This window comes from Rhagoletis pomonella, unplaced genomic scaffold (genome assembly GCF_013731165.1).
Source record: "Rhagoletis pomonella isolate Grant_MI unplaced genomic scaffold, Rhpom_1.0 Rhpom_scaffold_00022, whole genome shotgun sequence".
In the NCBI taxonomy this organism is placed as follows: Eukaryota; Metazoa; Arthropoda; class Insecta; order Diptera; family Tephritidae; genus Rhagoletis; species Rhagoletis pomonella.
The window spans coordinates 645,938-658,505 of NW_023458576.1; the positions used below are offsets into that span (position 1 = coordinate 645,938).

At 40.8% G+C, this 12,568-nt stretch overlaps 1 protein-coding gene across 1 annotated transcript; it reads left to right on the forward strand.

Annotated features, from left to right (window-relative positions):
- The first annotated feature begins 8,959 nt into the window (after positions 1 to 8,959).
- Positions 8,960 to 10,039, forward strand: LOC118749598. Its single transcript, XM_036484406.1, has 3 exons — positions 8,960 to 9,306; positions 9,365 to 9,650; positions 9,750 to 10,039. The coding sequence occupies exons 2-3, from the start codon at positions 9,506 to 9,508 to the stop codon at positions 9,923 to 9,925; spliced, it is 321 nt and encodes a 106-aa protein (XP_036340299.1). The 5' UTR covers positions 8,960 to 9,306; positions 9,365 to 9,505; the 3' UTR covers positions 9,926 to 10,039.
- Positions 10,040 to 12,568: the final 2,529 nt, after the last annotated feature.

The window sequence follows — 12,568 nt, forward strand, 5'->3', positions numbered from 1 at the left end:
CGTCTACATTTTGAGACACTATTTGGAACGAACTGTGAACACCCCAATTGTATTTTGCTTACGAAACTCCAATCAGTTATTGCATCATCCAATGTTTATTAGCATTGGTATAAAATAGCTTCACATGCATGGGCTACCAGGTCTCTTCAATTTATAACTCCACATGCATGGATTGCCAACACAAATTGATACAGATTTCCATCAGCATCACATCGATGTTGAATTTGCTTAATTTTTCTTTATCCAAGTAATGTAAAATAATAAATGAAATCTCGATCGGCGATTACTAAAACGCAGCTAGCCACTGTAAACGCGAAAAAGCAATGTTGCCACTTTTTCTCATTAAACCATGTTCGAATCGTGGAAATTTTGGAAGATTACAGGGTTGCTTTTAGCATTTAGGTTCTTAATGCAAAAATATAGTTGCATTTAGGTGACGAATTTTGTATGGATAAATATACATTTAGAGTACCATTTAGAGCTAAATGCGCTAAATGTGCTTTTACGCGTAAGCAAAAACCGCCCATAAGCCAATATTTACTCCCAATGAGTGAAATATGCAAGAAAGTACGAAAACGCAAAACCAGCAAGAAGTTGCTAGTTTTATGAACAGCTGATTAAATTGTTATTTTCCGATGCAATTTTCTTAGAAAACTAGTATTTTCCATCTTATTATAAATTTAAATAGGTTTATTTTGTCAATTGCAACTCTAAAAGCACCACAAACAATTATTTTGTTAATGTGAATTACATTAAGCATCATGCCATCAGCTGTTTTTCTTACCAGCAAATAGTTGCTAGTAAAAATTTATCCAGTAAAAATCCAGTAAAACTTGCAAGTTCAGCTGTCATTTTTGCTCTCTCAATTACCCCTCTTTCGCTAGTTTCCTGCAAGTTTGTGCGTACGAAAGCGACATCCAGTAAAAAAAACCAGTAAAATTAGTACTGGATTTACTGGATAGTGAGTACGCGAACAGGGCTATTATTATCAAGATAAAAACTTTTGAATGTGGAGACAGCAAGTTAATCCAAAACTTTTATCTGTGGAGACGGCCGTAAATAGGTGGGGTGTTCACAGTTCGTTCCAAATTGTGTCTGAAAATGTAGACGTCTACATTTTGAGACATCTTTAGCATCAAACTGTGAGCACCTCTTTCCAGCAGTCGTCGCAACATCGTCTCAAAACTTTGCTGGTGTTGCCAGACATTTCTTCTTTGCGTGCTTTTTTATATGTCGCCTTTCGATTTTGTTTCTGAAAAATTTTAATTATTTAACTTAATTACCAATTCCTAATATTTGTTATTTCTTTGCATTGATTTGTTTCTTTTCATCCGAAATTGCGCTCAAATTAAATGCAAATACAGAAAACGTGCCCAATAAATAAAAAAAATGCGATTAGTATTGCCATAATGCAACCCTGCTGCGAGGTTGCAAAATGTAGACGCGTAAAAAACATACCTTTGAGTGTGACAAAATGTAGACGGCGTCGTTTTCCAATTTTGTATGGGAAACAACAACACCACAGATTTTACGGTTAGAAAACGTCTTAAAATGTAGACGTCTACATTTTGAGACACTTGGGGTGTTCACAGTTCGTTCCAAATTGTGTCTGAAAATGTAGACGTCTACATTTTAAGACATTTTTAGCATCAAACTGTGAGCACCCCTTTCTAGCAGTCGTCGCAAAATCGTCTCAAAACTTTGCTGGTGTTGCCAGACATTTCTTGTTTGCGTGCATTGTTTATATGTCGCCTTTCGATTTTGTTTCTGAAAAATTGTAATTATTTAACTTACTTAGCAATTCGTAAAATTTGTTATTTCTTTTCCTTGATTTGTTTCTTTTCATCAGAAATTGCGCTCAAATTAAATGCAAATACAGAAAACGTGCCCAATAAATAAAAAAAATGTGATTAGTATTGCCATAATGCAACCCTGCTGCGAGGTTGCAAAATGAAGACGCGTAAAAAACATACCTTTGAGTGTGACAAAATGTAGACGGCGTCGTTTTCCAATTTTGTATGGGAAACAACAACACCACAGATTTTACGGTTAGAAAACGTCTTAAAATGTAGACGTCTACATTTTGAGACACTATTTGGAACGAACTGTGAACACCCCAACTATTTGGAACGAACTGTGAACACCCCAAGGGATTGGCAAAAGCTTTAGAAATGGCAAGAATTTTTGGTAGTAGTGCACTTTAGTGGAATCAGGTCTAAATTGACGGAAAAATCGAGAGTGGTATCAATCGACGCGTCTTAACGCCAGTAATAATTATCCGAGAGCAGAAAATAACATTTTTAATTCATTAAAGAGTTAATTGCAAAAAACACATGCACCAGTTTCCTCCATCTTATTTACATATACTAACTTCACAAGATTGCAGTGCGGATTTTCACCATCGAAATCTTTCAACCAAATACAGAATTTCGTGAAAATTTACACTTAAAACATCACAAATCTACAAAAACTAATAATTGCGTGTTAAGTTGAGTTCATTTTTTACAATACTGTTATATTACATTTACATTGGACCAAAATGCGTGATTTGAAATCAGTCATTTGAAGGTGTTTACACTGCTTGATCCGCATTTGCTTTGACTTCTCATCAAATGAAAAGGAAAGACAAAAACAAAATGTATGTAAACAAACACTACATTTATTATATTGTTAACGCTTTTTGGACACAATTATTCTTTGATTAAACTAAAAATGTGTAAAGCTCTTGTATAAATAACAATTTTTACACACAAATTTCAAAGATTTATTTATTTCGTTGTGTTCGTTTTGTGTTTGAAAAATTCCAAATGTTAAAGACAAACCAAAGCTTTTGTGGAACTTTTGTTTCTGAGTGCGTTCAATAAAATAGTACGGCAATTGGAACGCATTTGTTTCGTGATTTTGTGTAAATGCGTCGAAATGCGTCATTCTGGAAATGTGAATTTGTATGGAGAAATGCGTGATTTGGCCTCGCATTTGAGGTTTCTCGCCCAAATGACGCATTTGGGCTCAATGTAAATGTAATATTACGATTATCCTCGAAACCTTGAGGGATTTCCCAAATATACTCGGGCTCGTATCGCTGGATTGTTAAATAAATGCTAACGATGACCAAATTGTAGTACAATTAACTTTATTGTACAACAAACAATTTACAATACTTGCTAATACAGTAAAAACACTTTACAATACTTGTTAAAGCAATAAGAACGCTTTACTACTTGTTAACACAATTAAACTTATAGCTTGCTTATTCGCAACTCAATTCTCCGCTCACTTTACTTGTAGCTTGCTGTCTTGTAACTAACTCACCTCGTGGTGGCGGCGCCCTTATATACCTGCGCTGGCACTTATGGCAACTCTAGAACATTCTGAAGTTTATCGCTCATTCTCTTTCTCTCGCTGTTCGCAGTGTTCATCCAACTTGACGTTTCTCTTTGTGGAACATTCTACGTCATTCTTCGAACATTCTGCTTATTTCTCGTTGTTCGCTTTGTGTTGCCGCAGTATTCGCCACACTGCCCTCCACACTTGCGGTTCCAAACGCTGCAAGCCTTTCCAAGTGGACCACCTTCATCTTGTTCTTGGTCTCCCGACGGTCTGGATCCGATACACTACGTCATTTAGCCGTTTTACGACCTTATACGGACCTTCCCAGTTGCATTGTAGTTTTGGGGACAAACCTTTCTTTCGTTGTGGATTGTACAGCAACACCAAATCTCCTTCCTGGAAACCCTCGGAATTCATCGCCTTATCATACCTGGCTTTCATCTTGTCACTCATAATTTGTGTGCGCTGTCTCACAAGAGCATGTATCTCTCTCAGCTCCTCTTCCAGGATGTTTGACGTCTCTTTTCCAATCCTTCTAGCATCACCAGTCACCCCAAACTTCAGATCACTAGGCAAACGGAGCTCACTGCCGAATATTACCCTTGCAGGAGTTTTACCCGTTGTTTCATGCACTGCTGACCGGTATCCCATCAGGAACAAGGGTATGCGGGCATCCCAATCTTTTTGATTCTTGTCCACGACCTTCCGCAAATGCTCTTCCAGGGTTCGGTTGAACCGTTCCACCATGCCGTCTGATTGGGGATGAAGAGCCGTCGTTCGAGTTTTCCGGATACCCAGTATCTGGCACATCTCTTGGAACACTGCCGACTCAAAATTTCTTCCCTGGTCAGAGTGCAGCTCTATAGGTACACCGTATCTCGCAACCCAATTGTAGGTGAATACCTCCGCTACTGTTTTAGCTTCCTGGTTTGGAATCGGGTATACCTCCGGCCATTTGCTAAAGTAGTCCATAACCACAAGGACGTATTTGTTTCCCTGTGCGCTCATAGGAAATGGACCGGCTACATCCATGGCAATCCGCTCGAAAGGTGCACCTGAGTTATATTGCTTCATCTGGCCATGACTTCTGGATTTCGGCCCCTTAGCTGCAATACACTCCGCGCAGTTAGCAATCCACTCTGCATCAAAAGCTCTAGATCTGTTCCATTGTGCCCAGTACGCCTTTGCGATGGGGCTTTCCGCTGCCATTTGCTCCTTAGTTGGCCTCCTGTCCACCTCCAGTCCATGCATCAATAGCTCTAGATCTGGATCTTCCTGCTGACACTTTCGTAGCTGTTCTTCCTTCCACTCTTCCGCTGGTGTTATTGTCGTTAGACGGACGTCTATAATGTCCTCTTTTCCCTCAGCTTTTGAGCAGTGTTTACATTCCAGGCTACATGGTCGGCGGGACATGGCATCAGCATTACCGTGGACACTTCCCTTGCGGTGTTCAATAGCGAAGTCATAACTTTGCAGTCTCTCAATCCACCGAGCTAGCTGTCCTTCTGGATTCTTAAACTGTAGTAGCCACTTCAGCGCTGCATGGTCCGTTCGAACTCGGAAACGTTGCCCATAGAGGTACTTGTGGAAATGTTTGACGCAGTCCACCAACGCTAGTAGTTCTCTCCGAGTTACGCAGTAGTTCCTCTCTGGTTTTCCAATCGACCGGCTATAGTAGGCAACTACCTTCTCCTGCCCATCAATTACCTACGACAGTACGCCTCCTATGGCATAACCACTAGCATCCGTATCCAAAATAAACGTTGCTCCTGGAACGGGATACGCTAGCATAGGTGCAGTACATAGTCGTTCCTTCAGAGTCTGGAAAGCCTCCTCCTGCTCCTTGTTCCACTCGAAGGCTCTATTTTTCCTAGTGAGCTCGCGGAGGCTTTTAGCAACGCTGGCGAAATTCGGAACAAATCGGCGGTAGTAGGTGCATAGCCCAAGAAAACTTCGTAGTTCGTGCAGGTTCCTAGGTCTTGGCCAATCCTTTACTGCTTCTATCTTTTCCTTCGCAGTACAGATGCCCTCCGTTGTCACCTTGTGCCCTAAGTAGTTCACCTCCTTCCTGAACAGTGAGCACTTTTTAGGACTTAGCTTCAGACCAGCGCCAGCTATCCTCTGGAAAACTTCTTCCAAATTGTTCAGGTGTTCCTCAAAGCTTTTACCCAATACGATAATGTCGTCTAGATACACCAAACATGTTTTCCAATGCAGTCCTTTGAGCACATGGTCCATAAGTCGTTCAAAAGTGGCAGGAGCGTTGCAAAATCCAAAGGGCATCACCGTGAATTGCCACAGACCGTCTCCAACGCTGAAAGCTGTCTTCTCCTTATCCTCGTCACTTACCTCCACTTGCCAATAACCGCTCTTAAGGTCGAGTGTTGAGAACCACTTTGTTCCAGTCAACGAGTCCAGAGTGTCATCGATCCTGGGAAGAGGATAGCTGTCCTTCCTGTTTCCGGTAGTCTACGCAGAACCGCATTTGACCATCCTTCTTCTTCACAAGTACTACCGGCGAACTCCATGGACTCGCTGATGGTTCAATCACACCACTCTCGCTCATTTCGTTTATTATTTGGCTAACAGTTTCACGTTTGGCAAGTGGAACACTCCGAGGAGCTTGACGGATTGGCCTTGCATCGCCAGTATCAATGCGATGTTTCACAACGTTAGTCCTGCCTGGTTTGTCGCCATCCTTGTCGAATATGTTGCAGTATCTTCGGAGAAGTTCCTTAGCCTTGTGCTGGTATTTTTCTTCCAACCCTTCCGTCCATGCATTAATGTCTTCCGCAATGTCATTCTCGCCAATGGAATCGCTTTCAGGTAACTTTTCGCAGTTAAAGATGGCCTCTACCTCTCGACATTGCCCCAGTACAGTTCCTCTTCGGAGTTTGACTGGTGACTTGAACTCATTGAGCACTCGAACTGGGATGCGTCCATCCTTTTGCGTGTTAGCCAAGGTTTTACCAATAAGTACGTCCGGTGTAGAATTTTGTGTTGCTTCAACAGCCCACAATTTGTTTGTCCCACAATCTCCATCAATCTTTGCCCACACAACTGCTTCTGACTTCGGTGGAATCTGCTCGCTTTCCTCTAGGATCACTCGCTTGCTGCTGTATGGACCATCATACCCAAACCGAAATGACACTTCCATGTTGTTATACCTCATAATCCTGTTCTTCATGTTGATCTTCATACCTTGATCAAGCATGAAGTCTAATCCAATGATGACTTCATCCATAATCGCCGCGACTATGAACTTGTGTAACACCGTCACATTCCCTATTGCGACTTTGCATGTTATCTCCCCTACAACTTGGGTGTCCTCACCAGTTGCTGTCCTCAACCTTGCTCCAGGTAATGGCCTTACCTCTTTAGTGACCAAATCAGATCGAATGATGGAATGTGATGCGCCCGTATCCACAGTTAGTACTCGCTCATGTCCGTCCACATATCCACCAACAGTAACGTTGCTCGCTTTTCTGCCAATTCGCGAGACGGTGATTATGGGGCATTCAATTGCGGGAGCCAGCGCGCGCCCCTTGCTGCTGGCTCGTTTTAGTTTAACGACTGATTGGAGTTGGTTTCGTCTCCTTCAGCCCTGCGTTTGCGTCCTGCTGAATTGTTGTGACCATTGGAACTTGTGCTGCAATCGCGGGCGAAGTGGCCTGACTTTCCACATTTAAAACATTTGCCAGAACCATGCTTTTTCTCGCCCAGCAGTTGGATAATCTTCGTAAGCATTTCATTTGTCTCTTCCGGTGTTTCCACTTCCACACGATGTGCTTTGTAGGCTGGTCTACTTAGGAGCGCCGCCGTTTCACGCGTCTGAGCATACGAGACGGTTTCAGCAAATGTTGCCTTTGGATTCCCGTACGTCTCTCGCTTGGTATACATGTCCCGCATTCCGTTGACGAACCTCTGGATTTTTAATCTTTCAAGGTGCTCACCAGATGCGTCTCCAATTGCCAAATGAGCCAGCCTTTCAATCTCAGAGGCGAATTCCTGTAAAGTCTTGTTGGATTTCTGGCAGCGATTCTCCAGCTCCATCTGGTAAATCTGTCTCCTGTGCTCGCTACTATAACGTCTTTCCACTGCACCCATTAACGCATCGTAACTGTTCCTTTCACAATTAGGAATAGTCTGCAAGATTTCCGCTGCAGGTCCTTTTAATGCAACGAACAATGCAGCGGATTTATCCTCCATGCTTCAGTGATTTGCTGTAGCTGTCTTCTCAAACTGGAGCTTAAAGACTTGGAAAGGAATCGTGCCGTCTAAGGATGGAGTCTTTACCTTGGGCGCGCTGGTCGAAGAAGGTGGGCGATTCAACTGCATATCTCGGAGGCGACCTTCCAACTCTTCTACCTTAGCCTCGACTTTCTCCTGTCTCTCTTCAAGTTTGTCCTGTATTTGTGTAATTTTTTCATCCTGTGCTTCCAGCTGTGATGATATGCGTGCCTCCTGTGCCTGTAGCTGAGTTTCTAACCGGGATGACACCTGCGCTGATACCTCGGAAGATATACGTGTTTCCAAGGCTTGCATCCGTGAGGAAACGTCTGACGACAACTGCGACCTCTGTTCCTGCATCATCTGTGACATGGCAGCCAATAACGTGTTCATGTCCATACCTGTTGATGAACAAGGAGCATTTTGCTGTTCTTCAACCTTCCCGGATGTCTGTTGCACATCCTTTGACGAACATGCAGCCTCATCCTTCTGTTCGTCCTTTGCGGATGTATCGTCGGGCTTACCTTGGAAGTCGTATTTGTCCACGTCGATGCCTTCAGCTTCCATAGCCTCTCGCAACCGGGATAACAATTCCACTTTTCTTCCGGAGGTGGCCAAATTACGCTTTTCCAACTCCTGTTTCAGCTCCTCAATTTTTAAGTCCTGAATTTTCGCCATTTTTAGTAGTTTCTCCTTCGGGATTAATTTAACAATCCCACTTCTGACACCAATTGTTACGATTATCCTCGAAACCTTGAGGGATTTCCCCAAGAACGATAGAATACAAGATTGCGCATTCCCGCAGAATGACGTATGTGGCAACGGGTAAACAAAGAATATGGCGAAGAACAATGAGTTGACAGTTGTGAATTTGCAATGAGAAAACGTGTTCACAATTCACCAATTTTTCAAGCCATCTTATAGCAAATTAAGCACAACGTTAACAAAAATTATACAACCACTCTTGAAATGTGTTCAAAAGAATAGAAAAATTTTGTGTTTGTATTGGAGGTGCCGGAAAAGTGATAATATCTTGTCGCAGCGCATGTTTTCCTACAGAAAGTGGTCGATGCTTGCTTACCTCCGATTTTAATTTGTAAATTGTGGTATTTCAACGTTTTCAACTTAACATGTCGTGTTTAAAAGTGGTGCTTTCAATTGTATGTGGGCTGGTGTTGCTGTTTGAGAACTGTGAAGCTGTGGAAGCTTTTGACAAATCTCCAAAGGACCAAAAGGAAAAATCAACTAAGTTGCCGCCTTCTAAATCATGCACTGTGCTTGTGGAATCATTTAATTTGGTGAGTGCGTGGCAGTAATAACAAATTTGTGTCCTATTAATATAAACTTTGCTTACAGGGTTTGGAAAAAATAAGTCGCGGCCGGCATGCCGGTGGTGATGCAGCTTAATTTCCATATTTTCCATAAATGAAGTGGTGCTTTATCATGCGCGGAATGCACTTAAAGGCATGGTACGTCCTCAGAGTTTAAAGATTTGTCAATTCCAAATCAACACGGGCTTCATACCGGAACAAGAAACATTGATAACATTTTCCTCGAATGATCTCGATGATTTACCGGATGCCGATCAGGTTCCTCATGACTTTTAAGTTTCGCTGTCGTTGAGTTTCACGGATAACGAATTTCCGCCGAGTAGGAATCCTCCTTGGTTACCAGCAAAGCCCATAAGAAACGCACAACATATATTTAGTTCGCAATTAGAATTCGAGGAAATGGTGGATAATTTCGGCAAGTCCCTATAGTATTTCCGCCCATTTCAATTATTTATTTATTTTCCTTACAACAGTGACAAAACCTAGTTCGATCAACAAACCTACGCCTGTTAGGTCAGCTGCTTCCGTAGATAACGCCTATTTTACCAGATGCTACCGAAATAAAGCAAGAGGATGTACCTCGAATCCAACCTCAACCATCACCACCAATAGACATGCTCAATTTAAACCAGCCCCAACCCCAGCTGCCGGTGCAAGATCCACAAGCCACAACGAGTGACGCTAGTTTCGATTTGCTTGGAGCATTCGGGGATGATAATTCATCTGGCATTGGCTCGGCTCCAATACCTGATATTTTAGGTAAGGATTCGGTAGATTCAAAAAAGTCTTAGACTTTTAGGCGGCCATCCAAATTAATATTTGCTAAGTTCTGAATTGAGACCTACATTTCTATTTTAGAAATTAATGTACAACCAACTTCAAATGTCAACCTTGATGATATCTTCGGCTCAGTTGCTTCATCGGCGCCGAAAATCAACCTGGAGTTTAATAGTTTTTCTGTAAACCAGCCGACACCAACTAGTGCAAACCAACCTGGTGTATTGGTGTGTGTCGCGTCAGTCTCAGCAAAATAGTCTTGCATCAACAACCAGAGCTCAGTACGTCATAGTTATTTTTCTTCTCTGTTTTTGGAAGCTAGTGCAATGAGGTATAGTTTTAATAAACATTTATTCGATTTGAAATTTTTACTACTATAGTCTTTATTTTGCAGTATATTATATACATATATTTGCAGTATATTATATTTTTATTGATCCGCTTAGTTAAGTTTAACTATAACGAAACCAAGTAATTGCTTTTAAATCTAAGTAAAAAAATATACAATTTAAATGACAATTATTAAAAAGATACATGCATACATATATACGTTCAGAACATAAATATATATAGGATATAAAATTTTAATCTCTTTGTCAACTTAATTGCGGCCCTGAAAAGGGCCTCTTGTTGATTGGTATATATGTATTTATCTAAGCATAAAATTTTAATCTCTTTGTTAATTAATTGGCGGCCCTGAAAAGGGCCTTTGGATAAATCATATTACTTGCCTGCAAATAAATAAGTTTATATTTGTATAAAAGACGCTTGATGATTTTTTTAAACTAGGGACTTACGTAGCATGCAAGTATTTTAATTTTAGGAGTCTGAAATACTGAGATCAGTGCGTGTGAAATGCGGACATTGATTCATGCTGCAAGTAAAGAACGGTTAATTTCTACAAATTTAAAAACGCTTTAGTTCAAAACTTACCACATGTTTGGTATTTTATGCAATACTTACGGTTCTATAATGGTACCATATGGATCGATCTAGGTCAGAGTTTTTTTGGCTTTTCTTTTTCTTTTGTGGGCATTTTCAACGAGTTCTTTATTTAATTTTCGTATTTTGAAGAACATTCTTGCCCTGAAAAATAATTTTTTTACTTTAATGTCGCATTGAATTGTTGCAGCTTGCTCAATGTGAGTTTTTACAAAATCATTTGTAATGAGCAAGCCATCTTCGTTCAATGCCTTAAAGACTGACTCAAGACTTCGCATATGGACCATCATAGAGGAGCTTGGTAGGGATAACCCACCCTCATTAAGGTGATCCGCCCAGGAGAATGAATGGTCGTCATTGCTCCTGAACGACGTGCTGGGAATGTCATCCTGCAGCTTGTGGCAAATATATCCCGCTAAATGCTCGAGTCCGTCTAGCTCCAAATCCTCTAATTCCGCTTCTTCAACCGGCCACAGTTCTGCATTAGAGCTTAAGTTTTTCAGCAAAATACCTGTAAATATGGTGAAATATATATGTGCGATTATTAATAAAATATATTTTTATATTTAAGCCGAATGAAATAGATAAAAAATTATTTTGAATTACTTGTAAGCGGAGGCTGCGTGATTTCTATGTCAGGCGTATCATCCTCTTCTACATTAGCAGAATCGGATAATACGCCCTTGTTGTGTCCTAGCAGGTATAGTCGCAGACGGTACTTGAATTCCTGTTGGTCAGGGTGATCATGTAACCCGCCTTTTGACCGAATAATGCCGAAGAAATTTTCGAGTACGTCTTGGTTTAGCCGATACGTCAAGACATACTTGACATTAAAGCGAGCTTTAATGTCCTCGAATAACAACTTCAACGCCGTATTACTTTGAATGATTCCTAGGGATATAGTAAGAAAAAATAACAAACATTTAGGGCTGGTTGTTCAATGTCTGATTAGCACAAATCGGAGGTAGAAGCTCCGGTTAAATACAAAGACTGCTTTATCGATCACATGTTATATGCATGATATCGAAAACGTCGATACTGATGTTTAACCGGCAAGTACTGATAACCAGACATTGAACAACCGGCCCTTAATGTTATTCTTGAGATAACCATATGTATTAGTTTACCTTTTTGGAATGGCAGCAGACTAAATTTGCCAAGCACCCTCATATTTTTGACTAGGTCGGTCATCTCGGCTAGGATCTTGTTTTGCTCCTCGATTGCTAAACCGTAAGCAAGACACCGCTTCCTGGAGTCGGCGTGAGGCACCCTGACGTTTAGAACGTCAAACCAGTCATTTGTCTAAGGTGTATAATTTGAATATGAGTTTTAATATTGCGGTTTAAATATATCGTAACCTTAATTCACAAAGGCCCTAAACAAAAAAATAATTATATTTCATAGCAGAAGCAATAAACGTTATAAAAATAGTATCGAAAATAGGTAGAGCTTTTGAAAAAGGGGCATGTAACTCCCTTGCTTTTGGTACTAACACTTTGAAATTTTTATTTAAGCTATATTTTATTACGAAAAACTGTTGGTTAGAGCCTTTGTGAATTAAGATAACGATATGTAATATAGTAAAATATATAATATATCAATTTCATAATATAATATAATAACACTTACTGTTTTGAATAACTGGAAGCATTCGGTCCAGTTTTGGTTCTGCAAATGACCCAGACTTGCTGCACTTGTTATGGCCTGCGCCACAGTATGCGAAAATAGATTCGCTGCCGTCTTGACCTTTTGGCGGTGAGCTCCAGCCACGGTCAAGTTACTTGCAGAAATCTTGTGAGTTATTGTCAAGTCCGTGCTTGTAATTGACAATAACTCCAAAATTATTTCCTTTTTCACAGGTTTCCCATTAATTAGGAAACCTTGATCAAGGAAATGATTTCGCAAAAGTTTTAGCATGTGTGGCACGTCAGCGAAAACGTAAATCCTTTGGTCATTGA